We start from the raw sequence: 20,729 nt of genomic DNA, 5'->3' as shown, positions 1-20,729 counted from the left end.
AGTATACTTACCATAATAATATTAGCATTGATATAGTCTGAAACAGGTTCATTTGGATCACCATCATGTAGAACAACTCTGGTATGATCAACTGGAAGAACATACATGAATGTTAAGCGCTTGCATCCTACGGTTGTGAACACACAGCTATTTTTAAATGTCCCACAGACAGGTACATTTCTTACTGCTACAAGAAGCTAATAGGTTATCAAACTCAGTAAATCAGTGGCTAGAATATTCAACATTTCCTCTTTCTCCATTTCTTAAAACAAATGGCCAATTCATAACAAGCTAGATCAAAATAAGTGTTCGTGATGCCTAGTAACTCATGAGTACATGGACAGTCAAGCACTAAGTCAAGGCAAATGGCTGCTGGATTTGCACCATGGAGTTTTGTACCACAAATTAATCCTCTTAAATTTAAGCACTGCAGTTTGCTGAATAACAGTTTAGGGATGTGACGCTTTTAAATGAAAGCTGAAGATAAAAACAATATTTGGGAATCGAAGTATCGGTATCTACAAAGTGCAAATGTTTGAACACAAATTGGAAATTGCATGGGCTAATGCTGACAACATAAAAGGGGAAATTATCACTAGAGAGAAGAAAAAGCACAGTGGTGCTTAATTAAGCCTGTATTTATGAGCTAAGAAACTAAAGCACATAAAAGTAGCAAGCTTACATTATAATGAAAGAAATCAATACTTACAGGGTAAAATGTTTTTGTATCTATTTTTGTTTTTGTTTTCTTGACGCTGACCTTCTTTACGACTATAGAGAAGTTTGCATTCTTGCTGCTGTAAAGTCTAAATGAAAACAGCACAAATAACTGGTTTTAATAAAAGCAGTATGGACTATTTCACCATCACTATAGCCATCCTTTCTCACAAAAACGATGATACTCGATTATACTGCCAGATAGTCAGAGAGAGAGAGAGAGAGATATACTGGATTTCTCCATTCAGACTTAGTACAGCATTGCTTCCAAGGTATATAAGAAACACAGGAGCATGAGTGACAAGGCAAGCCATTTTCCACCTGATAATTATGAACACCTACGAATTCAAAGCTTCTTTAAACCATAAACTATAACCAGCAAGTCCTCATGATACTGTTCTGACCAAGCAGATGCAAGTTGGTCCCTTAAAGCTTTTAGCTGTACAACACTGTGCAAGGAAAACATAACTGGTTACAAAGGACCACAACAAAATTTTGCCTGTGGAAATCTGGCCATCTTAAAAGGCACGCTAAATAAACCAAACAACACAAGCAGCATTCTACAGAGCAGGTCCAAATAAACATATTTATCACTATGTCTTTCTTACCGAGCCTAGAAGTTAGGAGTACTATTGTATTTCTCCTTTTTGCTGAATCAGGCAGGTAAGGAGTTAAAAAATTTCCACTGAACTGGCATTAGCGTTAGTACCAATAAAGATTAGTAACTAATGCATTCAAAACATTGCCAATCCGCAAAGGAGTAAGGCACTTTGTGATCCAGTGCTTCTCCACCTGAGCTGTACTGGATTCCTCTAGGCCTTACCAGGCTTCTTGCTCTCCTTCAACTACAACGAGCCTGTAGTAACACTGCTAGGAAGCCCCCCAAACAAGTCCCTGAGATTACGAAGGCTGTGTTACAGCAATGCCACAAGAGCGGATCCTTGCAAGCTGCAGCCAGACCAACTCTAGACAGCCAAAGAGGAGGAAGGAGCATACAGAAAACCCAACAAAGCACATCAACACAAGCAACTGTATTTAAATATCAAGCACAGTGAAAAGTCCCTCAGCAGTTAAAAGCAGAATATTAGGAAGGTATTCTCGTCTATTCCCCCAAAAACCAGAAGTCCACATGGGAATGCTACAGTATTTTCAAAGGTATGAATGAGACAGGTACAATGTCAATGTACAACCCACCACCAAAGCCATGTATCACTTTAAGTGCTCTAATTATTCTCTCTTACCAACACAAGGCCATTTCACTAAACCAGTACAAAATTTTGCACAGACTTTCTCATATTACCTTGTTGGGGGAGGAGGGGGGACGTTAGGTAACTACAGACAGGGTTATCCATAAATCATCCTAGTGCAGAAACAATAAATCTGCATGGGGATTTCTCCTGTCGGCAAGAAGCTAATTTCTCAGTGCCTGGTTCACAATTAATATGACAGGGACAACAGCAATTCCATACTTCACAGCCATGCTGCCTAGTAGTAAATCTCCCTATTTGCAATGAAGCTGGAGGGACCAGAATCTCGATGTCTTTGTTCCAAGTTTTAATCCCAAAAGCAGTACTGGCCTGACTAAACGGAAGACTCAGGCTTTGGAAGCTGCTCCCTTTGTTATTACCACCTTTAATACTCTTGCAGAGAGTGCTTTTACTTTAAAGCTTGAGCATGTCAGGCACCTTTGCTCACTTCTATTTCAGTCTCTGTTATTGTTACAGCCTCACTTAGTGACCTTGGACAATTAGGCTCATCCTAAAGACAGGGAAACCAAAGAACAAAAGCAATACAGGAGAGCTGTGAGGTTTCATGCTTATGAAGCAAAGACAGAAAACATATCCCCATAAAGCATTGCTTCCTACTACTAGCGTGGGTGAAACAGCACTTTGCAGTAAGCTCACCTCTTGCCACACTGCAAGAGTCTTTCAAGTGCCATTATCACAGAGCACCTTTACATAATATTAACACTTTTGAGTCTCAGCCAAGTGAAACACCAAGCAAAAGAACCAAAACCTCAACGTTGCTAGCAGGTTAAAAAATGGAAACAGTTAAGTGCGTGGAAACCATAGCTTCAAACACATCTTCACTTCATACAGTTAATTATTATTGCTTTGAACATCCCTGAGGAGAGATCCATGAGCAGCAGCGACTTCTAACAAGCCCATTAAGAGATGTACACAATGCAACAATAAATCTGAAACATAGTCCTCAATTTCACTACGACATCCAAGCATTAAGCTCACCAAACAGCCATTTTTCAGAAGCAAAAACATTACAAGGACTGTCAACATTTCTGTCTAGTGGTTCACAGGACAAGAAGTACATTCTTAAATACGCCTGAAGACAAGTAATTTATAACTACCATCTGGACTGCCAAATCAAACAGCACAGGCAGAGATCCACGGACAACCTGGAGTTTGCCCCCCTGCCTCCTGCAACCAAGGTTGACAGCTATAGCTTACCTGAGGCGAATGAAAAAGCATGACACTAAAACTGCTATGAGATTGCTTCATTTCCAAAAACACAGTGAAAAAAAAAAAAAAGGTTTAGTGCTGACCTCACTAACAGCAGTGAAGGGGAAAGAGAAGTGGAATGTCTCACAGGTAAAATCTTTCATTTCTTACATTTACTTTTTCTGTAAGAATTCTGGCTTGCTAGCAAATACTCTTCTTCAGGGAAGTCACAAGACAGGAAAACACCTTGCTTCTAAGGACCAACTGATAAATCCATTACAAGACTAATTTATTCAACAAAGACCAGAGGTCAGAAAAGAAGTCATAAGTGTCAAGTAATACTCCAGTCATATTTTGACAAATCAACAAGCCATTCCTAAACACATTGCACAAGAATGCTTCCCTCAAGAAAAAGATAAAAAAACCCAACATTAATTCACATGGCTTCTAGTAAACCAGCACCAATTACAAGAAGGGCAAGGCAACAGGGCACACTCTTTCCTTTTTATGCCCTGTGAATAAGAATAAGGTATGCCTAGAGTCTCCAGGGAAGCCAAGAGACACCCTTTGCTTGCCTAACTTGCAAATGTACTTTCAGGCTAAACCACACAGCGATCACAGGCACAATCTACACGACTGTGTCGTGATATGATAAAACACACCACTAATCAGTCTTTGGAAAAAGCAGTTAATCCCCATATGCAAGTTTTAGCCGTTCGGGAAGGTGTGGCTAATCTCCCTGACCCTTCAGGCCCCATATCAAAGTCCATGTGTGGAACTCTGCAAGAGAAGCAATTCAAAGGTTGAGGCCAGTTTACCTCCAGGCAAGGTTCACAAGCAATAGATGAGAATTGCTCCCCAGGGGATCCACCACTCTATTGTTAGGGTAAAATAGAGCCCCAAGTCCTCAGCAATGGCCAGAGTAGCCTGGGCTGGCTTGCTTCCCCCTCCGGGTGGGATTCTGACCGTAATGCAGTCCTGGGTCAAGGACTGCCCCCCCGCACTGGGCACAGGGGAAGAGAGGGGAGAAAGCTTAATCCTCATTTTATGGTTTCTCCGCTGCCATGACCTCACCTTCTTACATTCCATCCACATTCATAGTGAAATGTGTTACATCTTTGGTAAGAGGCTTTTGCTTTTCATGGATTTATTTTCCTCCTCCTGACAATAATCTCAGAGCACACCAGACAGTACATTCAGCTAATGAATATGTCTGATCAAAAAAGAGTTTCTTCAAGAACGGTTGCTTTGCAAATCCGTCGCTATTCAAGAAGTTTCTCAAAATAGCATTACACAGCCAAAACCAGCCTCTCTGTCAAAGACCAGGACTTTCCAGTTTCCTGTTGCCATCTGCTGGTGGAGTTCCAGACTCCACTGTGGTTTTCTTGGGGGTGTGTGTGGTATAAACCAGTCCATTATATTTAAGACACTTCTAAGCTTTTGGCTATGACCATCACATGCATGCAGCTGTTAAGTGACTCCAGTTGTCAGAGAAGGGTTAGGACCCAGCTAGACTCAAGTAGTTTGGAATGTGTTAACACTCATACTTAATTTGCTCTACTTGAGAAATTAACAGTTTCAGCTGTATTTTCTTTCAAACAGAAGTAGCTCCCTGAAATCATTAGGACTTCAAAGAAGGGGACAGCTGGGCCAGTACAGCTATGTTGCACACACATGAGGTGCATGGATAAGACAGAAGGAAAGGCAATGCTACTTTCTGGGAGGAAAATGGAATTTTGGCTGCAGGCAGAAATAAAACACCCAAACAAAACAAACATAAATCTCCAGGAGTTCAAGGGAGAGGATAATCAATGCTGCTTCATCTCAGAGCTTGCTACCGCTACCGCTTCACAATAGCTAAGATCTCCAAAAAATGGCTATCAAAAAGCCACAAACTCAAGGGCAAGAGCGTATATTGACAGAAATCTCACTGAAGTTTCCTTAAAGCAATGGTACCCAACCTCCTGAACACAGCAGAGCGCAAACTGAAACATCCTCTGCACCAAGACATGCAACAGAAAGCACGGTGCGATTCCCGTCATACGCACAATACATCTGACATACTCCAACTGCATCAGATACCACTACTGTACTGGTACTCAGGTAACGAAGAGTAACGTAGGCTAGGAATTAGTCCTTTGCCTCCAGAAACATTAATCCAGCCTACAGACCTCTTCCTGTCCACATCAAGAAAAGGAACACAGGAATGAACTTGATTAATTGTCCTGGTGGGCCAGATACAGTTGTACATAAGGCTCCCTCATGATGGGTAGGATATTCAGGGGGGATTGTGCTAGGTACTGAATGAATAGCATTGAAGAACGTAATTAGCTCTCAGAATCAGGAAAAAAGGCAAATATTTCAATCATTTTACTAGCAGACACAAGAGTGGAACTGGTAAAATTTTCACACATGCTGTACCTGACACAGGCAATGGGAGCAAGAACAGGGATCTGAAATGACGGAGGGAGAGATGAGAAAATGTCAGGAAGGCAGCAACAAACCTAACTTTTTAGTAGTGTAGAGATTTAATACCGTAACACCTGGAATGTAATGCAGTACCTCAAATTCTTCCCAGAAGCCCTGCTTGACTTTATCTGTAGTCTCTGCTAGCTTGCTTAGCTCTCGCACTCTGCTTTCAATCTCTGCAGCATTAATACGGGTAGTATTCAGAGGCTAAGAAAGATACAAATATTAAACAAAGGTATAACACATGATAACTGCGAGAAGACAGTTAAAACACAAATCCCCTACACTAAGCATATTTTATATGGGCAATTCTAGGATCCAGGCATCTATTTGGACTTCAAAACTTTACAATTCACACAATGAAGGGCAGTGAGGGTAGAGAGGAAGGGGGCAGGGAACAATTGCTTTTAGATAAAGTCTCACGGTTGTTCCTCAAAACATTAAGTTGTCTCATTTCTGGACTAGTCCTGCAATCCCTATGGACCACGATGAAACCAAGAGAAATTCTGCATGCATCAGAGACACAAGAGTCTATCCTTCACAGGCATATAAAAAAATGCTCCTGTTTAAATGACTGACTTCGTCACCCGGTTTCACGAAATTTAATTCTTCATTTTTGCATTAGGAAAGGAAAAAAAAAGACGTCTCAGAACACATGGAAAAGCCTGCACTTCAACAATATATGCTGAAGGTAACAAAGCTTAGTGGTGTCTTCTCCATTCACTCACCTGCTTGAGTTGCAATACTGTGCCCAAAGTTTCTACCATAGGGTTCTTCTTGTAATGTTCCACTAGATCTGTCAGAGAGTCAAATTTCTCCCCTCCACCAACATCGTATTTTAGATCCTTGAAAGACAGATGCTCATCAAAATAAACGCACTTCATACAATAACGTCTATACTAACATCATCTTTAGGCTATGCAACACACGAGAAATTCTCTTTAAAATCGTATGTAGAAGAATCTAGTAAAATCCTTCTGCTAATGGATGGTAGAACCTTAATAAAAAGAAACACACACACACACTATGGAGGACATTACCCTTTTTGTCATCTAATTGAAAATCATTTTATCTGCCTTTTCAGGAGAGCTGATTCCATCTGAACTGAGGTTCAGTCAGCTCAAGCAGGCTACCTGAGCTACATGATGAGAATCCAGGAGATAGCTTTGGAAATCAATTCACGTTCCTAAGAGTACCACTGGGTCCTGAAAGGCTGGTATTGACTGGCACCGTCCCTATTTTAAGGAAGCAATGCTGAGTTATTTTCCTCAATGTCATAAAAGCTACTAGTAGTTAACTGCAAATCAAAGAGGTTTTCTTGAAAAACAAAAAACTATTCTGGTAGTTTAGCTTTTACAGTCTTGGTAGGCCATTTCTACCTCCAAACTATTTCTGTTATTGCATTTTAGTTGTTTTTAAACAATTAAGTTGTTGCACTGTCTTTTAGGATAACAGAAGAAAAAGAAAATGACAAAATCTGTGATTTTTTTTTTTTTTAAATAGCAACCCATGGGCATATATGAAAATATCAAAAGACTATAATTTAACAATCCTTCAGTGAAGAACTACCCTATATTAAATTGAAGCTTTAGATTTAACAGTGTTCGCTGGATTCAATACTCAAAATTTTCACAGAATGTTGGCCATCTATCAGGTACAACTTTATAAACTGACAAGAGAAACAGATATATTCGGATAGATCTCTATTTGTCCAATTACTCATATTTTTATATAATTCATCCAGGAGAGTGCAACTCGCTTAAGAAGATTCATGAACATGACAGGCTCCATCACCAGAGGATTTGAGACAGACTTCTGATGCAATCAAAAGCAAATCTATTAGAAGGTACTTGACAGGGTAGTATAGCATGACATGATTCAATCAGGCAAGCAGTCAAAAAAAATAAAACCCTAATAGAATTTTGATGCTATCAAATTAGTCAATTTGATCAAACAGATGATATACAGCACACACAGTACCACAGGGAAAGGGGAAATGTATTCAGCCCTCTGTAGTGAAGTGCAAGATGGCCCTCCTGTTAGAATCAACCCACTGCCCATGGAAGTAGCCCTGTTAAAGAAGCTCGTGCTTCATCATACCTGGCAGTGAATCATGACATGTGTCACTTTAGATTTCCCATCATTACTCTCTCCTTTATCATCTCCTGTCCGGACAGAAAGAACAAAGTCCCCAGGGTGGCTTTGACTCTCACGCACAAGAAAGCTTCCATGTTTTCCTTTTTCTGTTAATAGTTTTTCAGCTTCTCTTCCAGAGAGATGCCCATGAAACCACCTTTAAATAAAGTAAGATATAGACAGGTACCCTACTTGTCATTCCAGCCATGGCTGAATCTGCTTGTTCTAAATATTTATTACAAAAGTAAAATGCTTATACTAAATTAGACACTGAACAACAGTGTCCAGGTCTACAGAAAGCCTCACAGTTTATAAAAATAAAAAACAAAATAAGTCTGGAAAGTGTACATGTACATACACACGAGTGATTACAGATTACAGATTACTTCAAAGCAAGCACTTCCATAAGCACTGAAATTTGCATTTCATGCAAGCTTCACATGAAGCTTTGATTTGGATCCTTTACAACAATCCAAACGGATTCCCGGTGTCCAGGAAACACAAGCTTACACTGCAACCTTTTCCTCAGTCAAGGCATTTATTCTTCTTTTATTTCCTTCATGAGGATGCACTTGCCTGATAAACCTGTGGGAACTTAGCATCTTCGATACCTTCCCTCACATTACGAACTGGACAGGATAATCACATCAATCTCATTTCTTCAAGAAACATGGCCAAAAAGGCAATAATCCTCCCCACTACTGTTAAATACAAGGCATTCTGAGGAGTGAGAGAACTTTTTTTTAGTATTTTTCCTTGTTTTTTCACTTCTGAGAATAAACTGATATCTCCTGGCCACAGAGGTTTATTTCTGACATACGCATACTTCCTCAGTATACGTCAAGTCTAAAGTCTCAGATTCTCCTTATTAGCCATGCTCCTCAAAACATGAATTTGAGCAATTTGAGGATTTGCATGTCATTCACTTTTTTACACATATGCCCACTGCTGGAAAAATTGTATAAAGTTATGCCCAGAAATACACCTGGGAATTCCTTGCAGTAATAACAGCTTCAGGAAGCTTTGGGAGAACTTCTATAATAAAACATTCTCCCAGCAAAAATAAAGGGAACTATGCCCTCTTTTTTTAGTATTGTATCACACCAGGAAGAATGCTGATGAAAAGAGGTTCTGAGGCTTAGATTGCTTTACCTTTAATCATGTTGATTAGTCTACTTTGCAAGTAACCTCACTGAAATCAGTGGGACCACTTTTAGTACAAGACAGTGGCGCCCTTTCATCAAGTGGAAGCTGACTGTAGTGTTAATAGGGATAAAGACATGCATTTATTAAGAAGTGCATGGACACTGAAGTTTTCACCACCATTTCTCTGACCTTTCAGATGTAGGATCAGCACAGTTTAGCGGATATTTCAGCTCTATAACATCTCCATTCTTTTCCTTGAGCTGTCCATGATGTTCCATATAATACTGGACTAACTCAGCCAACGTAGCAAACTTCTCTCCTCCATAGAGGTCATAGTAGTCTCCTGTGTTCTGGATCTTGATGTGGGTGACAGCTCCAGTTCGTCTAATGTTTGAAACAAAGGAAAAAAACCCGCACAAGTCAGCTGATTTCCAATCAATCACTTTTATATTTAGTGTTCTGTTGTCTGAGTTAGAGAAATCCATACTTACATTTGCATCACTTTCCAACTGAAACATTGCAGAATAGCTAAGCTAGCACACCTCTGAAGTGTGCTCCAGCCACATTTCAGTGGCTTGCAAGAAGGGGAAGTGGCTGTCCAACAGTCAGGAAGAATAGGGAAAAAAAAAAACTTAATTCCGTAACGAAGGGATCCTTGAAGCCAGTGTAAGCTCTGCGGCCTCACGATCTCCAAGAGAAATCCCGCAGAACCCCAAGAATTGCACACACAAGCACAAGGGGCGGAGGGGCGAGAATTCAGCATTCTCAAGACACCCATCAGAGCTTGTTTGCTCCTTTCCATAGAATTTCACACTAACTGCTAAGATCTCTCCTTCAGTAAACAGTTGCCTTTGCCTGATGTAAGTCATTTGCTCCCACAGTCTCTAGTATTAATGAAGAACAGCTCTCTGAAAGAGTCCCCTTCTGTTCAACAAGGCCCATTATCTCAAAGGTATCCAAGCAGCGTTATTCTTATCACCAATCCCACTTTTCCCTTTTCCTTTATCTACTTCCTCTTGCCGTCCTTTCCCCATCCCTACCGCTATACACGCAGCGTCAGGGGACAAGTGTTACAAAAGGCCTATTTTGGAAGCAGAAATAGCACCGCAGTTGCCCTTAAAAACTTGCTGACTTTTCCTGTAAGAAGAGAGTCTGGATAGCATTTCCTTGCACATGCTCGATCAGTAATTCTTATCATCTTTGCTACTTTCAGATGGTTATCAAATAGATTTTTAAAGGGCTAAAAGTAATGCTATTATGAATCTACTTCTGCCTCCCCTTAACTTTTCTGTCTCTCTGCAGAATCAGAATTCACTACCCTCCAATCTATAGTCTCCCCAAGTTGGGTAAAAGTATTTGAGAACCTCTTCAGGGAAAATAGGGGAAAACAAAGAGGAGAAAAGTGAACAACAGACTAAGAAGTGATCCGTGCATTCTTTCATCTCTTACGAGTAGTTCATTTACAATTCTTTCCCCACACAACAGCATCAAATGAAGACCCTTACCACTTTGGGGAGAAAGACAAAAAACATTTAAACTTACCTAACAGAGAGCGTAAAGTCTCCCGGATTACTTTTGCTGGGCCGTGCCAAAAAACTGCCATCCACTCCTCTTGTTAACAGCAGGTTTTCTGCCTCCACCCCAGTAATATTTGGATGAAACCATCTATAAGAGGTTAAAAATAAAGAGTGTTAATAAATAAATAGAAGATCTTCTGGTTTTCAGAGTTAACTTACATGACAAGACTAAACAGAACAATTCAACAGCTTCAAAACCAGGAAGTACTGAATTTTGTTCCTAAATTAATAAGAATCTCTATCTTAGCAGAAAGTATAAATTATTCATTTAATATTGCACTGCAATTTTATGTATTGGTAAGAGATGCTTTGTAAGTGAAAGAGCTATACCTATACCTACTCAGATTGCTTGGATTAAAATGATATCAAAGCTATACAATATAAACAGAGACCACAAGTCATACATTCTCCTTACTCGAGGAAGACAGGACACACAAAGAAACTGAAAGACAATCAGGAAAAATACTTAAAAATAAAACAAAACATCCAAAGTGACACTTGACAACATTTTAAAGGTTAAAAATTTAACAAAACCTCATGCTTTAGGGCACAGGCTGACCACCAGCTGATAGGGGTCAGGAAGGAACTTCACTTGTGGACAACCTATTCAGCTGCCCAGTCTTCTTCCACCTTTCTCAAGAGAACGTGGTGCTCACCGCTGCCAGACACAAGAGTGCTGCTCTGTCTTCTAACTACCATGGCAATTTCTCTGGTCTGAATATATCCCGCTTAAATACAAATACCGAGGAATCTCATATTGATATTCACCACCCACAAACAGCCTTCTGAATGACTAATATAGTGCCCTGCCAAAGGAGAGCTGTATATGGTCTATATCCAAGAAGCTCAGTGTCCCCACCTATGGCATTAACTTTTGAGAGACTTATTCTTAGCCATTCAGTTAACACATCTGCTTTTTCTCTTATCTATAATTAAGGATTTTTATTGCACTCTTGCAGTACTAAGCTACACCTGTGTGTTCTGGATGAAAGGAGTTTTTAATGAGGCACGATTTTAGAAGACAGACTTTAAAAAAAACAAAACGAAAAACCAAACCACCACACAGCCCAGGGACAGAGATGCAAACACAGCAACTAAGAACTGTTTTAGTGGCTTTGTCAGACTTGTGTTTGGCAATTAAAAGATGGCCTTTATTTTTCTAAGTTGCCATAAATCAGACACTATGCAGGGCACAAGTGAAAACGCACATCCATACCTGCAGAAGGAACACAGGCTACTCCTTTTTGTACACGAGGTTCTTAGTTTCTCCGAAGTAAAGCAAAACATTAGGGCAAAAGACTCTGCAAACAATCTCATTACAGATATGAGTGCTATATCGAAAAAAAAATTGAATAGCATTTCTGATCGTTCCTGATACAGTCAGCATTTCATGCTAAATTGCTAAAACAGCAAAATAGGCGAGTGCATGTCTAAATGTAGGGTCATTACTTGAATTGTTTCAGCAATTCCTTCTGTACGGAAAAGCTGACAATATTCCTACCAAGGCCTTATCCAGCCTATTCTCTTCAGAAACAGATGCTCACAGAAACATTCTGGAGAGTTTTAGAGATTCTAGAATATGCAAACCTTGAGCAAGTCATTCCAACAGGAATTAGGATTACTTATGTACCAATTCCATTTCAGAAGTAAACGATTTTTCTTGTTAATCTTGCCTTTTTTCTAGTTAAGGATATTCTGCTTGCACCAAGAAAATCTAGTGAATACTACCATATCTTCAACTGAAGATCAAAAAAAAAAAAACACAAACCTATGCAGCACATGTCATGAAAGAAAAATATTTAAAAATACTTCCAAGTTATTACAGCAAATGGGAATGAATTCATAAATAATGCTACATTTATCTAATGACTACTCAAAGGTCAAGAAAAGTTCTGTTTTGATGCAGTCTCACAAAAGAAACTGCACAAGCATTGGTACCTGGGATGAACTGAACATTAAATAATATATTTCAGAATATGACAGGTTGGTCTGCAGAAGCTGATAATATATTTACTACATTTCCACCCCTAAAATTTTACTTCCATTAGGAGAAAACCAACAAACAAACAAAAAAGTGCAGCAACATTGTGAACAGTTTATAAGCTTTTTAAATACACACCGGATTCAAAAGACACCTTTGCAAGTTTTGGAGTTTATATCCAAAAAATGTATAAACATACAAAAGAGAAATTACTGGAATCAGCCCTACAGATTTATTATATGGTGACATTCCATAAACTTTAATTAATATAATATCTTCTGTATCTTACCCTAAACCCTAATGCATCTGGAAGTAACTGTACACGAGTTGTTAAAAAGATGTAAAATAACAGAAAAATAATAATGTAATGAACAGAAGGGACTACAAATAACTTGTGCTTAAAGGAGAGGTTAAAAAGATGATAGGTTGTTTAAAAACAAAAATCTCACCCCCACGTATACATACAATCCTACTGAAGATGGCAAAAAGTAAGTTAGTGTAGCAAAAGAAAAGCTACATCTGGGAGACGGATGGATTTTATGGCACTTTATGTAACTTTTGTTCTAATGCTAACTTGTACTCCTGCTCTCTCATCTTTGTATTTTTGGCTTTGTGTAGGAAGATGCATTTGTCAGCCACCCCAAATAGAAAAATGGGGGTGTTAGTGATCTCTGTTAAATGGTTCCGGACCGGTGATCAAGATCGCTTCATTTGAAGTACTGCCATCACACATGTGCTTTTGAACCTTGGTGGCTACATCCCTTCCAAAACTGGGGGAGAGCACGAAGGGGACTGCAGACACAGATACCAGTAACATAACCCCTATAGAGGACTTTCTCTTACACTTCCTTTTATAGGGATGGAATGCATTTTACACTTTTTTCTACTTTCCTTCTTCAACCTCCATTATGAGCAGGTGCAGAGGCTATCCCAAGCAAAGGACATCACAGCCAATAAAGACAAACAAAAAAGTAATACACACACGCATAAACCCACACTCTAATTAAACTAGTTGTCCTCACTATGCATGGAACACTCCTTACAGCAATTCTGATTTGGGGGGTTCAGCAGCATACCATCCCAAGTCCCTTACTAGTTTACAGTAAGATGAAAATGTTGGCAGAAAAGTAACCAGTGAAATAGCGGGGGTCTCATTTACAAAACGAAGGGGATATCAGCTAAGCAAGAAACCTTTTCATGAAAAATAATACATGGTAGGAAATACAGCCTTGCTACAATTCTGTCTTTTTTGTTGTTGTTAGCATAGCCCAGAAAAGATCAGCAGGATCTGTGTTTTATAAGTCATACATTGCCAGCATATTTCTCTCTTACCAAATTGAAGAGAGAAAAGAAAAAATCAATACATTTTTCCATGCTGTGATTGGGCTTTTCTAATCACCTTTTCAAGAGCAGGAGAGATAAATCAGTTCTGAGTCTCAGCTGTCACAACCATAGCATTCAGGGAGGCGGTGACTGGTAGTTTAATTACTCCTATTTATAGGCTCATCAGTTTATGTTTCTCATCTTTTTTCAGTCTCCCTCACAAGTTACAATTTAGAGTTCTGAGCAGAATAAGAGGATTACTCCTGACAACGGGGAAGTTCGCAAGTGTTTCGAAAAGGTAACTTGTACACTCGTTCCGATGTGTGAGTAGGGACATTCAGAAAACCCAACATACACTAGAGATCCTCCACACACTTCAGAAGACCTCAAACCCAAATTCAGCTATAAATGGCTACGAACTGAAAACCAACCCATCTAGTTTCACCATCTTAAGCACAACAAGAAAGAGGACAACCCAACGCTGAAGAAGTTATACTTTAATAGATATTAGAAACATCTTTTTCCTTTTTATGACAGTAATTCCTCTTAAGTCTAACATTTACCTTAACCTCTCAGCCCAAAAAGGACTGCTAACACTAGACAAACATCAAAGTACATTAAGGATGGTGAGAAGCTACAACAAAGAAACAGATTCAACTGTGTATCATCCTGATTTTGCAATGCCACAAGCTTTTGAAATTAGACCGAATGCTGCTCATAAACTAAGAGCCCAGATCAGGTCAGCTTACTAACACTCGTTTTAAAGTTGGCTCACGTTTTAGTTTCAGTAACGTCGCTAGTGCTAGACTACTGACAGCAACACGACCCTCCCTGGCCTCGGATACTGGACTGAGTGGGTTGCCACATGAATACAATTAATCTCTCGGCTCCGGTTCAAAAGCACACGCGGGCGCAAGGAGACTCACTGGAAACCCCCCCACGAAGCCAATGTTTCGGTGGCAGCTCTGGCCTCTGCACAGGGGTCGACGGACCCCGAGGCCAGCCGGCCCCCTCGCCCCACCGGGCCCCCACCCACACCGGAGAAGGGGTCCCCCCCCCCGCCGTGCCGCACCGGCTGGGTTTGGGTCCGCTCACCGGGTAAAGCGAGGCGAGGCGCGGGGAGCAGAGCGAGCCAGGCCCCGAGTCGAGCCGAGGCGGCGGCCGCAGCCCCACGACAGCGGGAGACGGGACATCCCACCCCACGAACGGGCGGGCAGAGGGGCTGGGACACGGCTGCAGGCAGCGGGGTGGGGGCTGCCCCTGCGCCGCAGCCACGGGGCGCCGGAGGCCCTGCACGGCCGGGACGACCGCGGGGAGAAGGCCCAGCCCTGCGGCCCCCAAGAGCGGGCGCTGAGGGGCCCGGGCCCTGCGCGCCCGGGGGGCAGGCGGCCCCCCGCCCGCTTCCCCCCCCCCCCTCCACCGCCGGCTCGGCGCCGCTCGCTCCCGCCTCACCTCCGCGATGTCATTTTCTCCCGTGGCACTGGCGGGTCGCGGTGCGCCCGGCCGCCCCCCTCGACGGCCGCCTCTCACATGGGGGACGGGGGTGTCCCCCCGGCGCGGGCCGCGGCCTACGGGCGCCCTGAAGGGAGCGTGAACAACGGCCGCCTCAGGCCCCGGAGGCGCACGGAGCGCGGCGCGGCGCGGCCCGCCCTGCGTCACCCGCCCGTGCGTCATCAGACTGCGACGCCGTCCCGCCCCTGCTTCAAAAGGGAGCGCGCGGGCGGCCGGCGGGGGCGGTGGTCTGTCAGGGCGGGCACGGCGGCGGGGCGGGGGCTTCAGGGACCCCTGGGAGCGGGCTCGGTCCGTTCGAGCGGGCCCCGGTACCACCCGCCACGGGGGTGGCGGAGCCTCCTCCCGTGAAGCCGGGCGGGGCGGGGATCGGCGCGGAGCCTTACCCCCGTCGTGCCCCGAGGCGGAGGGAGGGACAGGCAGCCGCAGGACCCCGCTCCCGGAGCCGCTGGTCACCACACAGCCCCCCTCGTACCCCGGGATGTGGGTGTCCGGTGTTCCCTCCCGCCGTCCCCCTCCCCGGGTGACCCGGGACTGCCCCCGGGCCCCAGCGGAGCCGTTCGGACTACAAGTCCCAGCGTGCTCCGCGGCCGGCGCGATGACGTCAGACGCCGCGCTCTCTTTAGGCTACTTGTACCCGGATGTAGGTCCCTTTCCCTCCCCGGAAGGTAAGAATGGCGGAGCGGCAGCGGGCAGGGCCGGGACCCGGCGGGCGTCATCCGCCGCCATCTGCCCTCGGTTGGCTGCGCTGGGCTCACGGGCCCTGCCCGGCGTCCTCGGGGAAACGGCGATGAGGCCCGGGGGCCGATATGGGGGCGGCGGGTGGAGCGGGAGGTTTAGCCGCCCCCGCCAGGCTAGGCCGCGGCTGGCTGCGGAGGCCGGGCTGGGCCCTGACCGGCCGGGCCGGAGCCTCCCGGCGCCCGGCTGGGAGGCGGGAGCCGGACTGGGCTGGGGCCGGAGCCGGAGGTTTCTGCAGGGCTGAGCGGTAGCCCGGGGAAGGCCGGCGTAGCCCCGCGGTGTGGCGGGGCCCAGTAGCTCCAGCGGGGCCGGGGGGAGTCCCGAGCGCGGGGTGGCTGTGATCGCCCTCGGGGACAGAGGGGTGACTGCGGGCTCGGCGTGTGTTTGCATTTTCTTGGGCCTCCTAGTGAGGAGGGCTTGGATGCATGGGGTGAACTTGCAGCTGTTCGAACTAGCGCGGAGGAGCATTTTGTGTGACGGATGGGCGTGCAGCAAACAGAAAGGCTTTTGACTCTGCGGTGTCTTGGTCAGCCAAGGCTGTATTAGAATGGTGTAAAGGATCAAGTTCCACTTCTTTTATTTTATTTCTGCGACTTAGACGCTCCTCTGCACACCTTGTAATAACTTGTAATTTCTCTTTTTTTTTTTTTATTTGGATCCACAGATGGCGGGCGAGAAGGCGGCCGGTGAGAAAAAGCCAGGCGAGAAGGCGGCTGGTGAGAAAAAGCCAGGCAAGAAAAAGACGGGTGAGAAGCCGCCAGCTGAGCAGAAGGCAAGCCAGAAAGACGTAGGTGAGAAGAAAAAGAAGATTAAGAAGCATCATGCCAGCCGTAACCCTGTCCTGGCCCGGGGTATCGGGAGATATTCCCGGTCAGCCATGTATGCCAGAAAAGCACTGTACAAGCGCAAGTACACTGCTCCAGAAACAAAGGTAGGATAATAACCACTGTGTTTAAATAATCATGTTTTTCATGTGACTTCAGTTTGAAATGCCATATGTTTTCCCTTTTCTTTGCCTACAGATAGAAAAGAAAAAGAAAGAAAAGCCACGCGCAACCATCACCAAGCCAGTGGGTGGAGACAAGAACGGAGGCAGCCGTGTGGTTAAAATCCGCAAAATGGTAAGGAAAAAAGAACTCGGACGCTCGCAGTTTGATGCCGTCACATGTAACTTTTGAGTAGATGATGCAGCCTCATCCCGTGCCGTGCTTCACGGAACTGTTGGCAGTTATCTCCTCGAGATACGGACCCGGTGATTGCCATTCTCAGGGGAGATGCCGATAATTTAGAGAACGATTATTAGGCAAGAGTGGGTTCTCCTCTGCCATTTGTATTGCTGTGCTGAATTGGAAGCATGCGCAGAAATACAGACCTGCTCTCAGCTTTCGCTGTGGCATAATTGTACAGAAAGTACTCGGTGTGTTCCTGAAGTGCCGGTCACAGCAGAAAAAAAATCTTTCAGAAAGGTCATCTTTAGGGAAATAGTATCTCTTACGAAAGGAAGAATCTAAATGGTAGTGAAAGCTTTCTGTCCTGTGGAATACAGGGCGGTACAACATTTTCCTCTTCTCTTTCTAGCCCAGATACTATCCCACTGAAGATGTTCCTCGCAAGCTTTTGAGTCACGGCAAAAAGCCCTTTTGCCAGCACAAGAGGCGGCTGCGGGCCTCTATTACTCCAGGAACTGTTCTGATCCTTCTGACCGGTCGTCACAGAGGCAAGGTAATCAGGAACCTTCCTCCTGTTGACTCTCACAGTGGCTTTGCAGCATTTCTGTGCTGAAACCGTTCTGACTGAGTAGAGATCCTGAATTTACCAGCTGATTTCACGGATGCTGCTCAGCCCCGAGATGCCAATCTGCTTTCCTGTGAATTCTGTCTAGATGCTTTCTCTCGTCCTGCCTTTAGGGGAAGCAGTCTTTAAACTAACGTTCTTCCACGCAGAGCTGGAAGTAAAACAGGCTAGTCCAGTTGCTTAGACAAAATTAAGGGAGTCTTGCAGTGCAGAGCAGTGTGTAGATTCGTGTCGTGCTAACTGCGCTGCAGAATGGCAGAGCCGATGCCTGTTTCTGTTGCAACGAGGGCGAGACTTCATCTTAGACTAGATATTGCAAAGGAAGAATTACATTTTCATTCTTAATCTGATTATCAAGGTAACACTTGATTGTTATATTAAGATGTGTTCTTCGTCTTTATGATGTTTACTAACAGGTCTTACCTGACATCCTTTATTTTCTTGAATTCTTTGGCTTCAATGTCACATTACTTAAAAGAATGCTGTTCAGAAAAGGAAGACTTGACCAGAAAGAATAAAATGCAACTGAGGGATGGCTCTGACCGTGTGATACGTTGTGGTGCCCTTCTGGTTTTTATCTAGTTCCTGCCTTTAACTTGTACAAAGAGTCCAGATGACGGGATGGCTGCCTCACCATCCTGTAGAATAGGCAAAGATTAAAAAACCTTACTAATTGGCTTTGCTCAGCCTTGAATGGTGAAGCACGTGGAGAGTCGCGATCTGTCGTAGATGAGGTAACTCTGGCAAAGCTCTACTCTCAGAAATGTTGGTAGCTTGGCTCGTGTGGGGGTTCCTTCTCACATCGCTCAGCTGTGCCCATGCCTGGATGCTTTGTCGATGCTTATACCAGTAACAGGCCGAGTGTGGGCATAGTCCCCGTTCGGTTGCAGTATTTCAGAGTGCTGGGACCTGAGGACTGATGTCACATCTCGTCTCTTTTCAGCGTGTCGTCTTCTTGAAGCAGCTTGCTACTGGCCTTTTGCTTGTTACAGGTAAAAAGCTTTTACATAAGTGTGATGATTTTTTGTTTGTTATTTTTGGAGGGTTTTGTGGGTCTGGGTTTTTTTGGGTGGTTTTTTTTTAAGTTCAAGTTTGTCTCTGGGGTCAGTAGCGCTACAGATCTGCATGCGGATGATTTGGCGCATCGTGTGTTCATGTAAGTACGTGGAATCACGTTTTGTGACTTTCCAGGGAGGTGGAGGGGAGATAATTAAGCTTCAATATCTGACTACCTGGAAGAGATCAGGAAGCATTTTTTGGCTTTTGTAGAGGCTGTGGGGAAGGGTTTTGTTGATTGTTCAAATTTTAGCTGTAGGCATCTCTGAAGAAAGTAGTCATCTCATACACTACAAAAATTCAACTTAAAAGCAGTGGTTGTTACCAGGAAAGCTAACCTTCTTCTCTCTTCTGTCTTTAGGACCCTTGGTTATCAATCGTGTCCCTCTGCGTAGAGCCCATCAGAAATTTGTTATTGCTACATCTACAAAGGTTGATATCTCTGGCGTGAAAATTCCCAAGCATCTCACTGATGCGTACTTTAAGAAGAAGAGGCTGCGTAAGCCCAAGCACCAGGAAGGCGAGATCTTTGACACTGAAAAAGAAGTAAGGAACATGATTGTTCACTCTTTCTGAATGTACTTGTTACTTAAAGCCAGGCTGGAAAGGGGGAAATACCATGAAACAAATGGACATTTGAATTTTAAGTGGTCCTCAATAAAGTGAGGTAGTGCCATTTAAATGAATTAATAGAGCAGCATTGAGATAACCCCCTTTTAAATTTGGAGATTCTTTTCTGCTTCTACCTTAGCAGAACAGCAGCAATGATTATTCCAGTTAGATGTCTTTTTTGACCGAGAAACACCTTTACTGTTTTGATACTGCCAACAGCGTGCTGCTGGCTCTGATACCTGCAACGTAAGCCAAACAGTGGCTTCAGTTCTCTCTGCCACCTCCGGTCTCCTACCACCTTTCCCATATTTAGAACAAACAGAGAAAAGATTTCTTGAAAATGCCAGAACTCGGGGTTTGCCCTGAATTTTCTCATCTCCGCAGAAGTGTCTGAAGTCACTCGGCAGGATTTTAACATTATTCTTTGTACTTTCTAGAAATACGAGATAACGGAGCAACGCAAGTCAGACCAGAAGGCAGTGGATTCACAGATCCTTGCACGAATCAAGAAGGTGCCTCAGCTCCGTGGGTACCTGCGTTCTACGTTCTGTCTCTCAAATGGAGTCTATCCTCACAAATTGGTGTTCTAACTGTTCTGAACGCACCACATTAAATCTGAAGGGAAAAAAACAAGGATTTCTGGTGTCTTCATTGCAATCCATAACAGAACGTGTTGCACAAATCTTGCAATGCATGTTATTTAAAGGATAGGAAAACTGCTTGTGGCATGAAATTGAGAGACTGTATGTAGATTACTAGAATTTTGAGTCTATAAGGGTTTGGGGGTTTTGTTTGGTTGGGGTTAGTTGGGGTTTTTTGGGTTTGGGGTTTTTTTTCCCTATTTAGTCTAACCAGAAAGGAATTAGCACTTGAATTTCAGCTCTTAACTATGAATGAGTTGGGGGGGCAAAAAGACCAAACAGATTTTCTTTTGGGAAAGAGGATATAAATACTGGATTGACTACCCATCAGGACACATTCCAGAACAAACATCCAGCCCAGTGTCTGTGCTGGCGTATTTCTCTGCACCCTTACTGCGCCGAAACCAGTGCTTCAGGTGTCTTTTTGTGAAGAACCAGGTCTTAGCAACAGTTACTGCTAGGTAACTCATTAGCATTTTAAAGCTTGTGTACAGCTTTGTTGAGATGGTATTTCTGATGAACAGCTTTGCTCCATCAATCACCACATAAACCTCAGCAAATATAGCTTTATATA

General features: G+C 43.6%; 2 protein-coding genes across 3 annotated transcripts in view; one reads left to right on the top strand and one right to left on the bottom strand.

Moving 5' to 3' along the window:
• The window catches only part of PTPN11 (protein tyrosine phosphatase non-receptor type 11), a 28,282-nt gene extending 12,953 nt beyond the window's left edge, over window positions 1–15,329 (bottom strand). The window contains exons 1-8 of the mRNA XM_050906440.1: window positions 15,258–15,329; window positions 10,467–10,589; window positions 9,114–9,308; window positions 7,743–7,935; window positions 6,371–6,487; window positions 5,736–5,849; window positions 710–806; window positions 12–91 (exon numbers count right to left, since the gene is read on the bottom strand). Coding sequence (XP_050762397.1) covers window positions 12–91; window positions 710–806; window positions 5,736–5,849; window positions 6,371–6,487; window positions 7,743–7,935; window positions 9,114–9,308; window positions 10,467–10,589; window positions 15,258–15,271 — 933 coding nt within the window. The 5' untranslated portion in view covers window positions 15,272–15,329. The remainder of the gene's footprint in view (window positions 1–11; window positions 92–709; window positions 807–5,735; window positions 5,850–6,370; window positions 6,488–7,742; window positions 7,936–9,113; window positions 9,309–10,466; window positions 10,590–15,257) is intronic.
• Window positions 15,330–16,701: 1,372 nt separating this feature from the next.
• Window positions 16,702–20,147, top strand: RPL6 (ribosomal protein L6). Of its 2 annotated transcripts, XM_050906923.1 has the most exons (7): window positions 16,702–16,731; window positions 16,849–16,983; window positions 17,075–17,173; window positions 17,631–17,774; window positions 18,790–18,838; window positions 19,264–19,448; window positions 19,952–20,147. In XM_050906923.1, exons 1-7 carry the CDS (start codon window positions 16,717–16,719, stop codon window positions 20,102–20,104), a joined length of 780 nt encoding a protein of 259 aa, XP_050762880.1. In that variant the 5' UTR covers window positions 16,702–16,716; the 3' UTR covers window positions 20,105–20,147. The 2 variants fall into 2 exon arrangements, with proteins under 2 accessions (XP_050762880.1, XP_050762879.1); XM_050906922.1 differs by having other exon boundaries at window positions 16,702–16,983.
• Window positions 20,148–20,729: the final 582 nt, after the last annotated feature.

Source organism: Gymnogyps californianus, chromosome 16 (assembly GCF_018139145.2).
Source record: "Gymnogyps californianus isolate 813 chromosome 16, ASM1813914v2, whole genome shotgun sequence".
In the NCBI taxonomy this organism is placed as follows: domain Eukaryota; kingdom Metazoa; phylum Chordata; class Aves; order Accipitriformes; family Cathartidae; genus Gymnogyps; species Gymnogyps californianus.
The sequence above is the reverse complement of the archived record's forward strand: the minus strand, read 5'-3'. Positions and strand labels throughout refer to the sequence as shown.

What these genes read in the sequence shown, in the direction of transcription:
- RPL6 (XM_050906922.1), top strand. Translation starts at nt 16,717, where the DNA reads ATGGCGGGCGAGAAGGCGGCCGGTGAGAAAAAGCCAGGCGAGAAGGCG. An exon ending in TGGTTAAAATCCGCAAAATG is followed by an intron (nt 17,174 to 17,630) that starts GTAAGGAAAAAA and finishes TTCTCTTTCTAG; the next exon opens with CCCAGATACTATCCCACTGA. An exon ending in TGGCCTTTTGCTTGTTACAG is followed by an intron (nt 18,839 to 19,263) that starts GTAAAAAGCTTT and finishes TTCTGTCTTTAG; the next exon opens with GACCCTTGGTTATCAATCGT.